The sequence below is a fragment of the Erithacus rubecula genome (assembly GCF_903797595.1).
Source record: "Erithacus rubecula genome assembly, chromosome: 3".
Lineage (NCBI taxonomy): Eukaryota > Metazoa > Chordata > Aves > Passeriformes > Muscicapidae > Erithacus > Erithacus rubecula.
Genome location: NC_136689.1, coordinates 8169146 through 8191874, shown reverse-complemented (window position 1 = coordinate 8191874; position 22729 = coordinate 8169146). Strand labels below are relative to the sequence as shown.

The 22729-nt window shown below is 35.1% G+C and overlaps 1 protein-coding gene across 1 annotated transcript in view; it reads right to left on the bottom strand.

Moving 5' to 3' along the window:
* UBE3C (ubiquitin protein ligase E3C) overlaps positions 1-22729 on the bottom strand; it is a 69747-nt gene that overhangs the window by 30817 nt on the left and 16201 nt on the right. The window contains exons 6-16 of the mRNA XM_079300305.1: positions 22560-22717; positions 20401-20554; positions 19418-19638; positions 18987-19141; positions 17040-17227; positions 10069-10155; positions 9273-9430; positions 8493-8725; positions 4723-4827; positions 3829-3916; positions 414-511 (exon numbers count right to left, since the gene is read on the bottom strand). Coding sequence (XP_079156431.1) covers positions 414-511; positions 3829-3916; positions 4723-4827; positions 8493-8725; positions 9273-9430; positions 10069-10155; positions 17040-17227; positions 18987-19141; positions 19418-19638; positions 20401-20554; positions 22560-22717 — 1645 coding nt within the window. The remainder of the gene's footprint in view (positions 1-413; positions 512-3828; positions 3917-4722; positions 4828-8492; positions 8726-9272; positions 9431-10068; positions 10156-17039; positions 17228-18986; positions 19142-19417; positions 19639-20400; positions 20555-22559; positions 22718-22729) is intronic.

The window sequence follows — 22729 nt, the reverse complement described above, 5'->3', positions numbered from 1 at the left end:
CCATTATCTCATTTGGAGCAAAGCCACAGTGCTCCAATGTCTCCATCTGTGACCCTGCACTCTGGTACAGACACGGCTGGCCGGTGCTGTGCCACCACCAGGGGGTGCAATCGTGTAGAGCCATCCCAGAGCCGACTGCAAACTGCTCTCACCTGCCTCGGAATAAATGTTTCTAACTTCAATGTTATTAAATATTATTAAGAGCAATGTAAGTAGGAAAGTAAGACAGAAATCATTTACTCCAAATGTTCAGCTGCTGCATGAGTACGGAAAAAAGAACCGTGCAGACTGTCATATCCTTCTGTAGGAAATCTGAACTGAATCCTGTTTCTATCTAACTGAGTGATCTTTTCACACTTACTCAAAACAAAAGCTAAAAAAACCAATTGCATATTAAATTAGAAATTAGGTACCTTTACTCTTTCTTCAAAAGGAACTACAAAAGGTAGCTCTGTCAGAATTGCAAGTTGTCGTTCTTCAGATACAGAAAGAGGTGCTGGTTCCAAACCCACTTAAAACAGAAACAATAATTTTAAAAATTTTGGAAACAACATTTTTAAAAGTAATTTATTTTGTATCAAGTGACTCAATCTGCTTTGTATAAAAATACATATATTAAAATGGTTCATTTATTAAATATTCACTCGAAGTCTTACCTTGCTTTAAACATCAGTTGCTACAGGCAAACTGAAATATAAGCAGTGAAAATACACAAAAACAAATGCATATAAAAATACATACTTCCATACCTCTATTTTATTCAGAAAAAAAAAAATCTTACCGATATTTTTAGCTTAGGAAATAGGAAAAAAAATGCATGATAGAAGACAATTAGCAACTGTGATGATTTAGAATTTTCATTGCAGGAATATACAATATTCCTACGCTTATGCTCAAAATAGTTTACATTATTGTGCTTTCAACTACATCATCTACTTTCAATCAAGTTGTTTTAGGTAAAAAACTTTAGAATTAAACCAAATCTAAGGAAACCAACAGAAAGTTAACACTTATATCAACGAGTTTTGTCTCATATCAGCAAAGTCACAGTGACCACATTAAATCCTAGTCACTGCAGAAACAGTAAAAACATCATCAATAATCTGTATAATGCACTTAAGACAAAAATCTTAGAGAAAGACTCAAGAAGCCACAGCAGAGAGGCTCATTCATGCAGTTCCCAAACTACTGTGCAGCTTCTTTGAGCCCACAGAGGGTATTTTTAGGAAACTCAATTTTTGGTGATGCACAGTAGAAATGACAATCCTGCCCTAACTTCATGGGAGGAAACTCAGCCAGAGAGCACAGATCTGACTGTAAATTAATTAAGTACAGTCAATATTGCTCACTGAGGAGCCACTGTGGCCAAAGGTCCACCTGACTTCAGTCTACAGCTGTAACAACACCCACAGTGCCTTGGTTGTTTCATTTTCATGTTTAATAATCACCTCTCTGGGAAAAAAAAACTCCAGAGTCTGGACTATTCATAGAGTGTCTTAAAAAATTAGTAATTAATTACATGTCACTACACTGTCTGAAGTTCTTTATCACAATTTCAAGGTTTTTTCTTTGGCTTCTACCTATGGTGACAAGCATCTTCTGCCATCTTCTGGACTGAACACTTCTGTTCTTTTTTGTTTGTGTTTTAAATCCTCGAAGCACTTTCAGTAGGGATATTTTAAGCACCAATTTAATAGGATATGGCTCTAAACATCACTATCTTGATATATATTCATTGGGAGAAGTTTCAACATTGCAAGCCTTTGGAATTTCTGATAAAATGCTTATTTGTGATTACCTTTAGTTTACTTAGTAAACATTTTTAATTAAAGTCAATGTATGAAGCCTATTAAGCTAACAGTTAAAAGCATTTTAAATGAAAAGTGCATGTACAGCAAAGGTAAACTACTACATGACTTCGACAGTTCAATTATTTCAGTCAATTAGTCAATTTTATCTGCATTTCTCCATCACAGCTTCTTTCTTTAAAGAGAAATATGGGATGGAGTCATCAATACAGAGGGCATTTAGAACTCACAAGTCTGCCATTTAAGTAAATGAAAAAGCACAAATAAACATGACCATATGTGATTCAGCAGTACTTTCATGCTAATTGGCTTTAACCCATATGGAGTCAAGAGGGATTAAACAAGTCATGTGTACAAGGTTACCTGCTTGTTTTCACACATTCATGTTGACTGCACTTTCTTTTTAGTCTGACTTCATATAAAAAGGAGGTTTACATGAACACAACCATGTTTCCTCACCATTTTGCCTTCAATACACTTCCTGAGTTCATCAGCTGAACTTCAACTTTGACAGAGAATAGGAGATTCAAAAATACCAAGTACTGCGAAAATTTTCAATGGGCCAGAGAGGAGAAATTCCTTTGGCAACCTGAATACAGGCAGAGCCAGGAGAGCACTGCTCAGTGTGCCAGCTCACCTGAAGCCAGCCAGGAAAAAGGAGGGAACAGCTGCTCACACCAGCACAGCACAGGCATTCCTCATCCCCCACAGGGGAGGCATGAAATGGAGAGAACTGGGGGCATTTGGGGAAGGAAGACCTGGCAGAGAGTCAAGGTACTGTAGGTGTGAGTGCAAGGAGACCAGGAAAATGTGGAAGTGATAAATGTGGAACAGGTTTGACAGTGGAGAACATCCAGACAGTATAAACAGCTGTGGAGAGTCATGCAGGTCAGTGAAAGAAACAAGGACTGCTGATGTGGAGAAGAGGTGACTTCAAAAGAAAGAAATTAAATTGAAAAAATATATAATTAAAAATTCTCAGCAGTACTTAAACTGAGCCAACTAGTTATTATCTGAAAACTACACTAAGAAGGTAATTAAAATAAAACTTTTACCATCATAGTTACTCAACTAAAAATTATCACAACAAGTCTTTAGGTTTCAACCCTGGACAAAGCTCTTAATTCTGTACAACCCTACAGCAGCATTCAAAGGCTCCAGTCTCTACATGATCTACTGGCTAAACTAACTCAAGCAGATTGCACTGTCTTGAAAGACAAGGACTATTGCAGATTAATCATTTTGCCACTTAAAGGCCCAATTTTAAATTCATTAATACTTCTGCACAAGTGTCAGTGATTTAATGATTATTTTACCTGTTCATAGAGAGGCAAAATTCTAGAATAGGGAAGCTGAAAAGGTATGAAAAGCTGGAAGAAACAGACTGTCTATGAGACAGCATATTGGCACAACTAATTTAGTGTACATTTACCCTGATTGCTAAGTTTGTCCCATTCTCTAATTTTTCTCTGCAAGTTCCATAAAATCCTGATATTTTGAATAATTCAGAGGTTTAAGTTTCTGCCTTAGTTAATTAGAGACAATATTTATAAACAGGAATCAATATTTAGCATGCCAAGCCTGTTTGTTACAGTTTACTATATAATGAAAATGTCTCTTTACAGTATACAGCAAAAGCAAAATCTCAATGCTTTACATCTTCTGAAACTGTATTAATTTCCTAGCCTATCCAACTGCCTTTTATACATATTAATACATTATTTTAAAAACACATCATTTCTCCACCCCATTATTTCCCCTCATCAATGTCAGCAGAAGCTTGAACAAGTAAATTATTAAATTAAATAAAATTAAATATTCTAAAAACATGCACACACACATACAAGTACACAATTCTAAAAAATATCTTAACTAAACTTATGAAAGATTGTCTTGCTTTTGGTTACGAAGATTTTATTACAAAACACTCAACTGAGTAGCAGAAAAGACAGATTTCTTTGCATAAGGCAAACTTTTATTTGGACTTAGCAAAGCTGAAATTGCATAGGCAGTGTCTTACCATCCAAAGTAGACTGCAGAGGTCCTATCCTCCCCATCCTCCTGACTCTCCAGACATGTCTGGCTGATGGCACATACAGCTGTGTGACCTCACAAATTAACAGGATTTCACAGTTAAACAGGACCTAATTACACACTAAAATTTACTTTATAGTAAATGCACTGAGTTGTCATATGCAGGAGTGTGTCTTCATTTCTGCTGATCCCTCCTTACATTAGTGCCTTACAGGAGAGCCACACAATTAACAACAATACAATATAAATCCCATGTATTTAAAAATACTACACAATGCTACATTCAGTTCTGGTATTTAGGACACTAGAGAAGCTGACTTGGAATTTTGAGATGTCAAATATTCTGTTTATTTTATATTGAACATGTGTCATGATTCAAAGGAATTTGTCCACAGCAGGCATTAGCTTTTTCTTTTGCACACACCTATACACTTTTTGAGATCAATGTCATCTTTTTCAAAAGTTCTTAGGAAAAAAAAATAATTTCTAGTTACAGTAACTACAGAAAATGCTGCTGAATTTTCTTTTATTTTGGAAGAGAATTTTCCTCACTATAGTACAATTCCTCCATCTAGCATTTTTTACTTCATGATGATGCAAGTAAATGCTACCAGATTTCCAATTCTCCTCTGCTATAAATGCCAGTGATTTACACTCTTGAACTGCAGGGCAAGTTCCTCTTTATGGATTGGAAATGTGCTTTAACATACAAGTTTCTTAACAGATTCAAGACTCTTACATCAGAGAAAAGCAACATTATTCCAGGTTTTAAACCATTCAATCAATACAAAATCAACATCACTAATACTGTAAGGAATCAAACAGAACCATTGAAAATCTGGCACCTGCAAGGCTTTGTGGAAAAGGATATAACTCTTACCTTATCTGCTTTAATGTTTTCTTGTTCTGAGAGCCAGTGATTTGGTGGACAGAAATTTCTCCTTGTATCCCTAGATTTCAACATTTTCACTAAGTTTGTGATGACCTAGGTGTCAGAAACACAGACATTCAATATACATTTAGCACTGTGAATGAAATTACATAATTCACAATGCAAAAGCTTTTCTAAGAAAAATCAGTAATGTATAAAATTGCCACTTATTTTTAACTCACAAAACCTTGCTGTTAGACTTAAACACCTTAGAATGAAATTAAGTACTCATGGTTCACTTGCAAGACATCAAAAAACCTAGCTTATTAATTAAGTGCTGCATGCCAGTTCAGGGAAGCCCAAACAAATAATTATCAACGTTAAACTACTTATTTAAAGAAAATCACACCTAACCAAGTATACACACAATGTATATTATGTATGTATATAATGTTCTTTTATCTTCCTAGCAAAATTGAGAGGCTGAGAAAAATTGTTATCATGGTCACTAGGGCATCTTTGCAATTTTAGTGTTTTTCCTGGCAGTTTCCTCCACTCCAGAAAAACGAAGTAGAGAAACCAAGGTAACAAGTTCTCCACCTCAAGCAGAACTGCCATATTCAGTTGTATTTCTTCTGTCCAAAGCTGAATCAAGTTCACCCACCACTACATAAAACATAATTAAGTGGAATCAATAGAATAGTAAATTACTAGGCTAAAAAGACATTATCACTGCTACAATGAACAACCATCTGTTTGGCAACTTTAAAGTACAGCGCTTGAAAAATGAATAACAAAAAAAATGTACACAGAGCTTTTCTGAAATAATCTTGCTAAAAGACAATCTTAATAGACAGGTGTCAAGAGTAACAAAGTTTAATGGGCCTTCTAAAGGATTCTGTGACTAGATGCCACACAAAAGAGCTTTTAACAACCAGTTTTTAAGGTAATGTCTTTATTCAAGACAGAACAAAGAATGTTATTAAGGGAACTGTCTGATTACATGGGAATTTTCATCACCTTTCCCTTATAAAATTCAGTGCAGGTTACATGAGTCACTGAAGCTCTCTGGTCCCATTGCCACTGTGAGGTAAATGTTTTCAAAAAGGAAAATAAAATCAGAACATACTAAACACATGAAGACCATGTAAATACAGGACTTTATAAGAGGCTGAATAAACCTTAAAGGAAGCTGAATCAGATTAGGTGAAATTGGGGTTTCTCCTGCAGAATTCATGGACACTGAGAGCACTAACCCAGTTGCCACTCCAACTCAACTTTGTAACAATTTTTGTAAGTATGTATTCCATTGAAAGGGAAGATGCACTACAATAAAAATTACTAAAATGGGAATTTCTTCCAGTGTCCAGTGTAAGCAGCATTTAAAACTAAAATTCAGCAAAATTAGAAACTTGATTCCACAGGATTAACTCAAGATAGTGAAATAATTATTTTGTTTAACAAAATCCATTTTCATGTACTCATAACTTAAGATTTTCTACAAAATCTGTAACAGCTGACTACACTACTCATCATTCTACCAAGCCAAAAATGAGGGATTCTGTTGAATGGAGACATTTGCACATGGAAATCTTACCAAAGACCTTTAATTTGTTAGCAAATATGCACATGACTGTCAGCAGCCTGTTTCCAGATTTACCATTACATTGCAGAAGTAAAGTCTACGTGTGTATGTATATATGTGTGTGTACATATAGAGATTTCATTCACTTTATATACACACATATGTGTTTCACTAGACACCAGAGACATGGAATATACACAAAAGAAGTGAGGAAAAGAAAAAAGGAAAAAGGGAAATTAAAAACACAAATAAGGAAGGAATGTGCCTTTTTTCAGCCAGCAGCTTGCAAAAGCTTTAGCAAAGATAAATCCCATGTAATTGATAGATATATTTGACATAGTGTAAAAGAAAGAAAAAGTATTTTCTACTTGAACTTATAATTAACTCCTTTAGCTTTGTTTTAATGATTTGGAAGAAGGTGCTGCTGCCTGCTTACTGGCAGGAAGCAATTTGGAAGCTGCCCTCAGGAAAGATTCAGTGCTATGCAGAGGAGTCTTATCAATGACATTAACTTCAGCCACATTCAATTTTTGTCTGTAACAACAAACATGTTTCTGGAGAAGTAAACAAGGGAAGCTGTATTATTACTTCTTTTTTTGGGTAAAACTGGAGCCTTTCAGATACCCACAAGACTTATATTTCCAATTCAGCTGATGGAAGACAACCCTGGCTCCTGAGCATAGTTAAGAGCACACCCAGTTTTGACAGTTCCACTACAAGTTTAATGTCTGACTGCCAAAGTGGGACAAAGTAACTCAGGATTTTACAGCTTTCTGAATGACAGCAAAATATGATCAAATTCACCTGAAATCCACCCACTTATACAAAGATTGAGCATAACAAATTAAAGCAAACAAAAAGAAGGAGGCACGATATGAACTGCATGCATAAAAATACCCCTGGTCTTACATATTTCTCAAAAAAAAGACATATTGGGGGTTTCATTAGTGACCTTTAAATCAAAAGTTTACTTGGTAATTTAAAGACAAGTAATTAAATTACATTGTGCAAACATATATTAGATCAATCTGTGCAAATTACAAATCCAGTGGTGCATTAGGACTGTATTCCATGCAATCAAAACATTATCAGTTACTCTCACTGCTATTAATGCTTATGCTCATAAGTGAAATGTGTTGTAAAATCAGGCAGAATAGGCTGGATAGAGGCTACCTTAGACTTGTAGAATGAATAAGCATTCCTTAATTAGCCCATCAGGTTAAGTGCAAGCCTTAATGGGCCTTTCCTAAAGTCTAGCATGACATCTTTCTCCAAACATGGCCAAGAAGAAAGTTCCATTAGCAATATTAATACAAGCTTAGTTGATCATTTTCATTCAATTAACTTCTTTCAATTAAATAGATAGCTTGACAAAAGCAGTGATAAAAGACCTGAAGGGACAGCTGATGACTCGAACTGAACATTAGTGTGCGAGAGGTCGCCAGTATTAAACAGACTGTAAATCTAGCATTCAATTTGGAAAATGCATTTCTTCTGCTCCCACTTCTTTAATGAGCAATTTTAGCTGACTAGATGTGTTTGCTGCAGAATTTTCATGACAAGTCAAGCACTCCTTTTTTTCAGCAACAGTTATATTAGGGTTTTTTTTCTGCCAATGTTTTCAGCTTCTCTTAACTCATGTCTTAGCTTAGGATGGATAAAACCAGAAGAAAAACACTGGTGGATATCCAGAAAGAACACTAAATTCACATTTGCTAATCCAGATTCACCTTCCCTTCAGTATTCCAGCAAACCCAAAACGAGGAACACCAACAGGTTTTAGGAGAATACCAACAAAACCAATACAGCATGGTACCAATATAGTGAAGTCTCTAATACAGAATAGTAATTAGAGTAATAATTAGATTTTGTTAGAATTTCACAGCTATGCAAAGTTATAACATGCTTAAGCACCATCTGAATGGGAGTCTGAGTTAAACCCCGTATTTTACACAGTAACTGTTTTATAAGCAAGGCAAGCAAGAAAATTAAGAGCTGACAGAAGGAAAAAAAATGGTTAGTTATCAGTTTAGTTACTTGAAGTTTAGCATATTTGCCAAACAGCAATCTTCCCAAATCTATATTCCTTGTAGCAACAGCAGTAAAATTAGAGAAAAAAAAAATCTCATTTCATATCTTCAGCAGCATAATGAAAATTTTATTCAGCTATGTTCTGAAAATTGACTCAATTTACCTTGAATAACTGAATCCACCTTTTCTGTTCTGTCTGTATACATTGCTGCATTTCTGTGTTTTTTGTTACTCCAACACTTCTAAATGCTGCAATATATTCCTCACGAACCTCTGGCTTTGTTTCTGGGTAAGCCAACTTTATGATTCCTAAGCATGCATCTCGAAGGCAGCGGGACAGTATCACAAGCTCTTCTAGGGTAAAAGGCATCATTGATGATTGTCTTTGACCTACAACTGCATGAAACACAAGCTTGAGTTTCCTTAAATGACTTTCAAGAAACACATTTATTTAATTAAACTTTAATATTCAAACATATAATCTAAAGGTAGAGAAAAGAAACATCACCCAAAAAGAGAATGAGTAAACATTTAGAAAAAAGAGATCAAATCTTGGGATTGTGTGTAGCCACAATTATTTTAACTACAATATCCCCTTTATCACTTTTTTGATTCCTGCTATGTTAAATTTATACATTAAACTACAGCTTCAGTCCAGAAGTTTGCTCTCTTCACTAACTCATTAAAAATTACCATGATTAAGAACTTCCATATCAGACCCTGTATAAGGCTAGGGATCCCAAGGTACAGACCATTAATTTTTCTCTCTTTTTTTCTAAGTGCAATCACCATAAAAGAGCCAGCTGACAGCTGAGTGCTCAGGGGACCATCAGGCCAGAAGCTCCTTCCTCCCAGATGTCAGCAAATCATTGCCCAGGGAGCTCTCCAGCCTTACACAAAAACATTTTACAAAGCACTGCTATTTAGTATGTTCAAAACTCACCTTCTATTGGGTCACCAAAGAATTCATTATCATGAATAGAAATAAGTGAGTGACTGAACAATGAACTGAAAAGGTAGAAGAGAGGGATAATTCTGCTGGAGTCCTCTAAAGACATTGGAGAGCCTCTTGAAATCACCTGAAGGAGTGGCACCATAGACCTTAAAACACAAAATGCAGTGTAAAAGGGAGGGTTAATAAAACACTCTACAAAGCACTATAAAGTACTACCTTCAGCATTCTAGTAAAAGAATGTGGCAGTAGCTCCAACAGCAACATAAAAATTGTTTTTTGAAGTCAAATAACTATTATTTCCAATTTTTGGAAAATAAGGTTGCTCTTCAGAAGTTCTTGTGACTGGTACCTCAGTGTTGCCATGATAAATAAACTTGGGCATTAATTCATACAAACTGCAGATACTTAAAAGACACAAAGAGAATAATTCTCTGCATGTCAGCACTGAATACATCTGTAGGTTCAGTGCCTCAGCTCCCAGAAAAGTGGTTCTGCCACCAGCTATTTTTGGGCTAGTCAGAGAATGTGAGCTATAACTCACATTCTTGGGATGAACAACCTGGGGCTTCAGTGCTTGTTACACTGATGCTTGTAAGCACTCCAAGAACTACAAAATGTTTAACTCATTTTAAGTAATATTTCATTTTTTTCTGACTGATTTCCAAGATTTTGCTCAGTTTTAGGAAATCACAGGAGGTAAGTATCTCTAATTGTCCCATTCTCTTTTCTTTAGATATGCTCTATTTTAACAAAGAATCAGTTTCAGAAATGGCACAATACATACCCTGTAATCATTCGTGTAGTCATTGAAGATATCAAATACCAAAGATGCCTCAGGAATCTGGCATTAAAGGCTAAACTATAAAGAAGCCTGCAAGAAGAAGTTCAAATGAATTGTGTCTTCCAAAATACTGTATTCACAAAACACAATGTTTCTATAAGAACTTTTCTGTCAAGCATTCCTCAGAAATTAACAATTTAAATTTACATTTTCAAGATGAAGGGTCTTATTCAGATCAAATCTGGTGAAAGCCCCAAGAGTTGAAAACCAACCATATAAAACCTTATACCAAAAATAACTTTTCATTAAATCAGCAACAAACTATACACTATAAAACCACATTTCCAGTCTTTTGCACAATTCAGCATATATTAATAAAAATAACATAACATTGAATTAATGATCTAGGACTTATAAAATTCTAATACAGAAAGTTATACCAAATTAGTTAACAGGTCACTTCTGTGGTTCTTCTAACAATAACAAACACAGCAATTTTTTGCAAAAGGTAGATTGAAATACCTTCACTTATGTCAGAATTATATACTTTTATTATTATATACAATTTTATACTCAGCTTGGCAGAGAGAAATAGAATATCAGTGAAACAATGGCAGGACAGCTACACATACAGTAATCTATCTGTAGAGTGAAAATTGTCTACTGTTTGTTTGAAAAGTTTTGATTTATTAGTAAAAATAAATGTGTAATTTCACAAGTCAGTTATACACAGAACTGACTTTAACCCCATTATTTCAGACATGATTACAGTATGATCAACTTTTCATAGAAATGAGAATTAAAAAGCTTCCTGAAACTAAAAAGTCAACCTTAGTGTGACTTTTCCTGTTCCCCCTGCAGGAAACAACATATGAGACAAAATCATTTGAAACAATGTCTTCTAGGAACCAAACTGGGTTCCACTGACTAAACTGCCATTTTTCAGGTACCAAAGAATAGTATTCAGTTAATTTTTCTAGATGCTATTTTGCTAGGTCTCCTCATTCCTATTTGGAAATAAGAAAAACAAATACTAAGATCAACATCTCCCAGTGGTCAATATTTTTGCAACATCAAAATTCTCTGTGACCAGGCATACAAGAGATAGGAGGCTGGAAACGGGAGCAGGGAGAGGAAACAAAGTATTTATATGTGGACCACATGGAAATTAAATTTTGCCAGATGGCAAAAGGAAAAGAAGCATATATTTCATTAAGGAAAAAAAAGTTAAATATCAATAAAGAACTTCAAAACATTGGAGAATGGTTTAACTCCCACACAAGAACACCTACACACCCTGTCACAAACCAGTCCCTGGGTCCTGGCTGCTCCTGCTGCTCCCTCCCACCAGCACAGCCTCAATCCTGACCCCACAGCTGGTCCCTTCCAGGGGCTCCCAGCTCACCTGCATCCCCCAGATCCAGCTGCACAGACAAGGATCTGTGCCAGGATAAAGCAGCATGAGGAGGGCAGAACTCCTCACTAAGCACCAAGGATTGTTTCACAGGTACAGGGAGTTTTGGAAATAGAGCAGGGCCATGCAGGAAAATGGGAAATGAACAAGTGACCTTGAGTTTGCAGTGTGCCTCTTTGAATTTTAAATGCATAGATCAGTACCTTTAAAAGTTGGGAGCTTCACTTATTTCATAGAAATTGCACACTGGGGACATTACCAAGTCCAAGTTGAATTTGAAGCAACTGCAGCTAATGCAATGGCAGTTTAAGATAAGCTTTGCTATTACATTAAGTTCTACTTTAACTACGTGCTTTTTTTAGAAAAATTCAACCTGAATTTGATACATGAGAATTCTATTCCCTTCTAAAATCACATTATTTTGACATTTGGCAAAAATTATGCATTAACATGAAAGCACAGCCTTATCATACCTAGCTAATTTAGAATAAGGATTTGATTTTATTGTTTAAATATCTGAATGATAGCTCAGATGTCTTGGTTTCCAAAATGAAGTGACCTTCAGTCAGGCTCATATTTAAAATGAAAAGTAATTTGGCATCTTGCCTTCAGGTCTCACGCAGCTTCCAAGCAAAAACTTGCTAATTTCACAATCATCCCTGGAAATTATGTAACAGTTTGAGCAGAAATGAACAAACATTATGGACAATGAACCTATCATAATGTAATTCATTTTTTCATTCTAGCAATATTCAGCAGTAATGAAGGGGAAAAAAGGACAAACCTTAAGAGCTTATAATAATAACCTTTGCTAAGTTTTAGCCATTTTTATTCCATATCTGTGATTCAGGCAGTCAATTGTAGCAACTGCTCTGTTTCATGGCTCAGTTCCAGAATTGCTGAATGCATTCAACTCTCACATTTCCCTTTCCTGAAAATCCATTTAAGTACAAAAATGCACATTTGGTAAAAGATGGTATCAACAACCTGTTTCTAATGAATGTTTCAACCTGTTTCATCTTGATGAAATAACTTAAATATGAAGCAAATTAATTCATCATTTCTAAAGCTTCCATTCTAAAGTTTCCATACTGTGACCAGAAAATAAACAGAACTGCAAACTGAACTCAGAATGGTGAACTGGGCCATGTGTTACCAGAGATTTGCATTGCTAGATTCACCTGAAATTTAATCCATTGCAAAAGTAAAGATGGTAGAAAAAACAACTGCCTTCCCACTCCAAGAACAGAAATTGGCTTTCAAAGTTGAAAATTACAATTGTAACCAAAAAATACAAAAGAAACCCACCACAAAATATAAGAATGGCTTTGAGAAGTTGTATCTACAACTAGAACTATCTACAAAATTAGCTACAATGAAGTTTCAAACCTTTTGGTTTCACATTGATGAAAAAAAAAAAACTGTGAAAAAGAAAACAAAGTAAAAAAATTAAAACTTTGAGAATTTAAGTAAGTCAAAATCTACTTTATTTGGTCTTTTTCCTTGGCAGAGAAAAATGTTCATCTGCTTTAAAAAATCCTTTCCAGGTAGAGCTACATTAAAATGACACAGTGCAAGAATTGCTGTTAAAATGTGGAAGAATACAGGGATGGCTTAGATATCCTGAGGAAAAAACCTTATGAGTCCACAAAGTCCACAGATCAGCTAATATAAAGCTTGAGCTTTTTCTTTTACAGAAAAAAAAAAAAAATACACACACACACAAAAATAAAAATAAAAAATATTACAGACATTTTGATTTATATGTAAAATTGTAAAATCTAATTCAGGGGTTTATTTTCAATATTTGCACTATTCTAAAAACAACCTAAGCAGCTAGTTTAAACTCCTCATATCTGGAGGTTTTGCATTTTCTTGAAAATCTCACTGAATGCCACCAACATCTTTATTATGAGATCATTATACATGTTTTATGTAATGGATTCATTAATAGATTTTTAAGTCCAATATTAAGATTCAGCACCGTCATTTGGAAGAAAGAAACATTTCTCTGCTACCAGAAAGGATAAACTTCTTTCAAGTGGAAAAACACACACTGCCTCAGCCTCAGGCTGTGATAGAGTTAAATTCACTTTGGTGATTCCTGTTAAGTATCAATTTTAATCATACTAAATTAAATTATCTGTTCCCAAAAGTAAGTACATAACGATCATTTATTTAGAACCTTGTTTCTCTCTCTAGGTATCTAATTGTCCACAAAGGCCACATGATTTATGTCTACTTGCCAGAATAGCATTTTGGGCACCTCTGGTTTAAAAAAAAGTGTCAAATTCCTCCTGTGCAATGGGACAGATTAAATGACCCATTAAGCTTAATTTAGCTGAGGCACCACTACAAGTTAATTAGTTAAAGGCAAGATTTTCAGTCTAGGTCATAAATTGGGCCCAGTTTCCCACTGAGACCATTTAAGTTAATGAAGAGAATCCAGCAGAATGAGAGGAGCTCCCACAGCCTGTGACAGGTCAGTGCTGCCAGGGCAGCAGATTCTGTCACTGCAGAACTGTGAGGTGTCACAGGTATGAGACAGCAGCAAAGCCCTTGGTGAATGAACAGTCCTGCTCTTAAGGCTGCTTTATGCTTCTATCTCTGCATGTACTGGGCCAAGAACATAAAGCAAAGCTTACAAAAAGAAGGTTAAAACTGCATACACAATGATTTTGGCTTTAATAAAAACACAGCAGAGTCAGAATGCTGCCTAAAGAATGATCCCAACAGCCCCAGGTAAAGCCTGGGTATCTCAGCACACACAGAAGACAGGCTGCTCAGATCACACCAGAGAGGCATCTGCCAAACAATTCTGAAGCACAGGCTAAGAGGAGCAATGTTACAGTAATTAGCAGCAGTGATGAACAGTGACTATGGAGTAAACTTGGGGGCACTGGCAGACAGCAACAGACACCCCAAAACCAGCACAGCTTCCATCACTAAGGAATACTCAGCACTAATAAAGATGAAGACTAAGGTATTAAATTACACCCCAAAATATGTTATAGAAACAGAACTTACTATTCATTTGAAGTATAGTTTTGATGAAAATAGTCATGCAAGTCTCTCTATGAGAACTACAGTCTAAGACACGATTTTTCTCTTTTTTTTTTTAATAACTGTATTCAACAATATGTATCAACTTCATAGTGAAAATATTAAAGCCCCATCCTTTCTGAAAACAAGCAGAACTCACAACCTCCTCCCTTACAACCAGGATTTTATTTTACATCTCCAATCCAGGTTACTGAACACAGGCTACAGTCAGGGTTTTCTTGTACTGTGACCTTCTTCCTTAATTTGGCTTGATTGCATATTTCCAGAATTATCCATAGTTCATCAAAATTCCTAATAACTAACCCAAAGCAATGTGATTTTTCAGTTATCCACCTCTGGATCCCACCACCCTGTCTAGAGGATCAGAAAATAACTTCACAAGCTTCCTCCTTTATACTTGTGGGTATCTTGTTTTGGTCTTGGTCTCTGTTGCAAAACCAAGGAAAACACTGAGCTGATTCAGCAACACCAATGTTTCTAAAACCACAAAATATCATTATCATCAGTCAAATCATAAAAGTGCTGACAAGCCTCAAGAAAAAAAAAAAAAAAGCATTCATGTTTAACAGAGTGAAACAAGTCTATATTCTAAAATTCTCATCTTTGTCCCAGCAGGGAAAAAAAGTCACAACTATTAAAACAATACTGATATTCTAGTCATTTGCTCCCTTCTAAAGCCTGTCAAATTTTCTTGATATTGAAAAATTATTTTAAATTATTACTCTATTTATCATCCCATTTTTCAGATTTGAAGCTCCTAGGTTTTTATCATTATTTTATATTACAGATGTATATGCTGTTAAATAAACCAAGTCTTTTTAACAACAACTTTATCTTAAACCATTCGACCCAGTATGATTCCAAACATGAAATAAAAGAGTACTATTAAGCTCTTGGAATATATTAAAAGTAATTTGAGATAAATTATTTTTGCTTAACTATTTCTACATGGTTTTATTAAGTAGATATACTTCACTCTGGATATTAAGCAATTTTAAAGCTTCAAAGCAGGTATAGCATCTTTCAAAAGACTTTAAATTCCACAAATAAACACAATCTGTCCTTCAAAAAACACTCAAAAATTATGTTTAGAATAGCTGCTTGGTAACCTAGGCCAGGTCTGAAATGCAATGAGAATAGGACAAAAGATTAACATCTGCAGAAATGATGACCCTTGGCAAACTCAGTACTTACAGGTGACATCTAAGTCAGAACTAGTAATTAAATGTCTGCTTTAAATTACTAAATATCTGCATAAATTAAGTTCATTTTGACCATGAAAATAATTGTACTGGTATCATTAATAGAAACCTTAGTATCTGCTATTTATATCTAAAATTAAGCTATTCAAAAATCACAACTTGTAAATTACTTTCTACTAGAAGATGCTGTATAGAACTTTCTTAACTCCTGGATTTATCCAATGTGTGAAGAGCTTGTTATCACAAATAATTGCAAAGACCCAAAAGAACTTTTCAGAGGAAATAGATGCCATACTCATACAATTAAAGTTCAGTGACTTCTTTATTCATTAAACACCCTTTTCCACACAGTTCAACAGCAAGCCTCCAGTCAAAGCAGTGATGCATTTAAGCTCAGTAATTACTATCCAAGGCAATGTACTACTTGCAACAATAAAGCTGGCACACTAATTCAACTGCTGCTATGATCTCCAGGTCTCACATCCTGCTCTAATGCAATTAGTCTACAAAGAACTAATTACCCTAATCGAGCAATCACAGTTTCACTGACATCTTACTTCCTCTAGCAGCTATAAACACCATTGGGCTAAGATAGCACCTAATTAGTTTTCTGTATCACTGTTTACAATGCAGTTTGAATTATGTTTACAACATTCCCTAAATACTTACTTTACTACCAGCAACTACATAGGTACTCAAAACTACTTGCACCAGAACAATGTTAATACTTATGGGTCTCAGTCTGATAATAAAAAGATAAAATCTTCTCCCATTGTTCTGACATTTGTGGTTTGCAATCTTTGTAAAAGAATATTGCAGAAATGAACATATCCTTTATTTTCATCTCAGGTGCCAAATCCTTCACAAATAACAGCAATTTTCAAGACTTAGGAATTATTTTAATTTGCAGCAAGAGATTTTGACATATATTAAAGAAGGGTGTGAACAAGTTGGTTCAGTGCTCAGCTAGCCAGAGAGACTGGGGAATTCACAGCACTGAATGTTTTAAAAACAAGGTAGTCCAATATCTACTAGATTGACACTTAACACTGCCTCTGAGCAAAGGAACAGATAAAATGCTTACAAGAATCCTGCGAGGGCATAGTAAACAGCAAGAAAAGAAACAAAAAATTCACTCTTTGGTTTGTGTGGAGTTACTGTTTAAATTCTAATTTATTTCAGCTAGTTGTAAAAGAAAACACAGGAAAAACTCCCCAAGGAATTTAAAACAAGTCTATCTAAGAAAACTAATTTTGGATATACTACAGCTCAAGATGACTATTATTTCTACTTGCCTGACTTTTGGCACCATCATTCGGTGTTGTACCATAAGTGTGTGGCAGATTGATGCCATCAGGGTAAAGACCTCTTCACTGGCTGAGTCTCTCCACACCATGTTCAGCAGAGTGTTTGTCTGCTGCTTTGTGTCCAACTTCTTGAGGCACTCCTCACTTATGTACTGGACTGATATTCTCCCATCACCCTACAAACACATCAAAGGAAAGTTTACTTTTAATTCTTTTTAATTATACCACCTTTTCTATAAAAAAATACTTCCAAATTTAACTAGAATTAAGTTTTCTTGTACCATAAATAAAACAGAAGCACATATGTATATCTAAGTCGTTAAAATATCAGACCCAAGAGCCAGGGTCCCAGGCAGGCAAATGTTCTTTGGTATCCATCCTTCACTGAGGCCAGTGGAAATACTGCCTTTACTGTAAGTATTCTCTGCAACACTTGCACACAATTAGGCAAAATCATTTACTGGCATGAAACATGTGAACAATCACCTCTTCTCCACTGACATCCGTCAGCACTGGATATGAAACCCAGAAATGGATGTTGACTCTAAAGTTCTTGACAAGGAGTATTTTCACATTCACAATTCTTGGGTTAACAAATAACAAAATTCAGACTGGTCACTACATGTCTGGGTTGTATCAGCAGTGTGTGATGAGGAATGCTTTCTCTTGGCATACAACTGAGTCCACCTCAACATTTTCTTCTCCTAATTTCCTATCTTTATCTTGCCCCCAACTGATCAAAGCTGTCGGGCTCACTGAAGTTAACCAGCTATAAATGTTTAAGAAAGAGGGGGTCCCCTCCCACTCAGCTTTTTTCTTTTTTTAAGATAAGCATACATGAAAATATAGAATATATACAAAAAAATCACAGGAGAAACACACAAGAAAAATGTATTTCAATAAATAATATTATTTATATAAAGCCTCTTCAGGGCAGATTTTTTTTTCTAATTTATGAATTAGTGTAACTTATCTGTGAACAGAAATTACTGCTTTTTTTTTACCAAGTAATCTCTTAAGCATCACCTATCTGTAAGCCTTAAGTAGAATCTGTCAATATTCACATTGCACACAGTGTATGTGCCTGGCAAATTGAGTATTTTATTCACATTATGCTGGTAAAGATTTTGGTGTGACAGTAACATGCAGCATCTAAAAACACTCAAGTCAAATGTTGCAAGTGCTCCCTGACAGCATGGCTCTTCCTAAGTTTTTTTTTAATGAACTTAAAATATAGTGAGATTTCTCACATAGTAGAAGTAAAGCATGCACACTAAGTCCTTGGAATGGCTGTATCTTCTGAAAGATTACATAAAGGCCAGTAAGAAACAGCTGAATTTATATTTGTTCAACTTTGGTTAGTCAAAGCCTTGATATGAGTAGTAGTAGGCTAAAGTTAGCACAGATTTATTCTGTTTATAAGTTTAAACTATAGTGAAGTTCTATTTGTAACAGTCTTTCTATGTATTATTGCAAAAAGCAGGTGTTTCCCTTTGAGGGCTTTTAAGATAGTGGGTATATACAGACCTATCCTACATGATAAAAACTGTAGTTGAACTTGTAGTTACTTCCATGAGAAAAAAAAAATGCAAATACTAAGTTGGAGTATCAGTGTATTTCATGATATTTCAGCATCATCATGGACCTACAGAACGCAGAGAGTAACAAAATCTCTGTAAAATACAAATGTAAAAAGGCAATTTTAAGCCTTTTTTTAAATAAAAAGCTTTGTAGTTTCACAGACACTATCTGTAGTTTAGGATCTAGTAAGGAGTTTCCTTTAATGTAAGCAATGAGTTCCAATTGCTTGCAGTGAATAATCACTAATTTCCACACCTATAGAAAAATACTGGACTTAAAGTGATCATGATTTTGCCTATCTTTGCTGGTGCTGCTGCTGTACAAACCCATTCACAGGAATTCTGCACTGCTTACCAGTGTAGTTGTTATTTTACTGATCTCTTCATCCTCATCTTCAGAATCACTGCTTGCATCTTGACAATTTGTACCAGCAGCAAACACAGGCAGCTGAGAGAGAAAAGTTTGGAGTACCCTCAAATACACAAGAAGTCCTTCCTCTGAAAGAGATCCTAGAGCACACACATTGAAACAAAAAATCATCAGTGAGATCACACTGGGCTATGAAAAATATTTTACCAGAAATACATGACGAAAACAAGTTACACCAGATGTTATCAAATTAGTGCATTTTTATGATGAAAAGGGTAAGAAGAGGTAACAGATCTCTCCAATACTCTTATCCACAATTTGTCCTTTTTACTTGGCAATGAACCATGTCAAGGAAATATGTAACATATTAATTCCAACATGAAAAAAACAACAAATTGTTCACTCAGCTTGCTCACCCAAATATGTTTCTCCAACTGTTAACACAAAGTAGAAAAGCCATGGGGCTTGATCACTTCTTCTTGAATATCCACTTTCTGCTAATAATAGTGCATTCAGAAAGAGTTCATAAGGGAAAATAGTCTGCACATCAGCAAGCGCTGGAATGATGAAATGGAATATTTGATCTGTAAAAGGTGCTGCCAGAAACTCCTCTGTGAAGGCTGCAAAAATCTGCTGCCTGAAAGGAAGAAAAATTGTTGCTATGGAAAACACAAGCAAAATCTCCTACAATTATACCAATGGAATAACAGATCATTTTGCAAGTATGAACACATCCATCAAAAGGACTGCAAAGATGCTCAATTAATTCTATCCTAGTACATCAAATTTCTCAGATTTCTCAAAAACTAACTTCTTACACTAAATTCTCTTCCTGATGATCTTACATGCAATTCTACCCTTTAAACTTTCTATGAACTCATAGAAAACTATTCTGAAGTTAAATACATTTTTATAATATAGGAAAAAAACCCCACATCTCAAAAACCCTTTTGACACGAAACCTTACTGTAACAAAAAACACTACTGCATGTGATACAACCTGTCTACATACCTGACTCTTTCTGCTTGTAAGCTGCCTTAGTAATTTCTCTCCATAAACTTCAGCCCATCTGTCACAAAGTTCTTTTGAACTCTAAAATTCTTTTCATCTACCCTTAGCTTCATCTCTCCTCTCATCTAAATTTTCCACACCCTCATTCCTGTGTACTGTGATACCTGCAATTCTCTGTGCTCTGTTTATTGCAGCATTCAGCATTTTATTGCCTTTTTCTTAAACACACCTGAAACTACATTGCTTTAGTACAGTGTTACCAAAAAATCATTACTGTACAAATAAATCAACAAACTGCACTGCAAGAACAGCTGGACACTGGACAACAAACTGCACCTCTGACTATAGCAAGTAAATACACAAATGTTTAATATTATCTTTGTTTACCTTGCACCTTCTGGGCAGGAGCTATATGTAAAGTGCAATGGCTTCAGAACATTCTCCAGAAGTATTTTTGCAATAGGGACACGAGAAACATCAGAATACTCAATACTCGAGGGAAGCTTATTGTTAATTAACAAATAAAGCGACTTGTAGTAGCCTGAAAGTGGAAAAAAAAAAAAAAAAATCACTCTTAAACACAGCATTTTTCTTCTTCTTTTCCATATAAAACAATACAAATTAAGTTGAAAAATAATTTATAATTCATTACATGAAGCTTAATTTAGGAAGACATTTTACAATAGTCCAAGTCACACTCACATAATTAACAGGCTATACCAGCAAACTCTTCAGAGACATCACATTATAAAATCATTCATAGATAACCATATCCAGAGTCAGTTTGATTTTCAAAGATCAATCAACTCTTGCTGATGAAGTGAGTAATTAGATTTCTTTAAATAATGATTTATGAAAAAGATGTTCTCCTTTAAGTGACTCTAGTCATGTTGTCCTTCCACTCTTCCATAAATGAACAATTTTTCACCCCCAAACACAACTGCATCATACAGGCAAGAGGCCTGCTGGCACAATGTCCTAATTTTGTGATCAGCTTGCCTCAGCAGGCTGAAGAATACAATCGCTATTTCCAGAACAGGGCTTCCTCAGACAGTGATAAAATGTAATTTTACCCATGCCATAAAGACAGCAATTTATTTTTGTCTCACTGAAGTACAAATGCAACCACGTGATTCCATTCTTCTTAAACCAACTTCCTTCATGCTCAATGAACTCCCAAACTAAGACACAAGTTCCACAATTACAGGAACACTGTAAATGCATAAACAGTGTCACATCATTGAGAGTCCAGCCTAAGAATCCTTCTCAGGGACCACCTAACTTGTCACAGTGGAAGTTCCCATAAAGAAATGACTTAGTAATGCTGACCAGACATATAGAGAAGGCAAATTAAATCCAAAAACATACACTAATGAAATCTGGTAACAGATTCTTTATAAGTTAAGCATAAAAAAATAATAAGGAGACAGAACATTTGCAGTTGCACAAAACTGCTTATTTTTGTTTACATTGCAAGTAATCAGAACACTAAATTTCAGTAAAAAAATAATGATTCTATAATCTCACTTTAATATATCAGTTGTGAGGAGAGAGTATTATACTAAAAGAAAAAACACATGCATCTTTATTATATAAAAACCAATAAGACAAACATACAGTTTTTGTTATGCCAAGGCAAGTAAAATAAATGTGCTACATTAAGACTAATTTTTTTTCTCATAGTGACTTCAACATAGAGTTCTTAGTAACAGGATTAGGTAGTCAAGTCCACTGAATGTACTTTAAAAATTATATAGAAATATGCCAATAACCAATGATTGGAAGATGCTCTTTCTGCATTTTGTACCAAAGAGGCTGTCCAAGAGATTTATTCCAAAATGTTTTTGCCTTTCCTCATGATCCACAAATTTTGCAAACTCAAGCCCCCACATCAAAAAGACAAAATAATTTATTTTGGACATTCCCAGAATAATAAAGTTTCTTTGCAACTAAACATCATTTTGGTGCTAACTATCCAATTAATTAACTTTTGGTATGTTTGCACAGGTGTCACTGACTGCAGTTTAGCAAACAGTTTTGCTGATGATGGTAGGAGAGAAACAAAAGCCAGGCCACCATCTCTGCTAAGGTGTCTGAGTGCTGGCAGGATGAAAAGGTAATGCCAACCTAGAATAATAATGAATATTAACATTTACAGAGAACAGTACTGCAACACAATGACCACTTTTACACAACTGTGGCTTAGATTTGCCACAGTGTGTGTGTCCATGTGAGAGTGTTAAACAGGTACTCCAATAAAACTTTTGTTAGCCAATATCCACCTACTCTCAAAATGTGTGCTAAGGTCTGTATAAATAACATAGTAGAATATTCAATTTATAAACAGAATTTTCTAAGAAATCAAGCAGTAATTTCTCAAGCCATGACCTCATAACAAGGACAATATCCACCTGATGTATACATTAGTGTATGCAGCACTTTATTCATAGTGTCTGTGGAAAAGACAAAATCTTGATTAAACAATAAGGGCTTCAGGTGTTCAGTTTTTTATTATCTCCCAGGACCTGTGGTTCCTAGCTACTTACCTTTTTGAACCATGTAGTGCAAAATTTGTTCAATTAATGATGTCACATAGCTGACATCTTGTAAAACAGGCAAATACGTATTCTCAGATGAAAATACCTCAAGCATTCTCATTGGAAGTGCAACATTCAGACTGTCATCATTGCAATTTTGCAGTAGCCTATAAATGAAA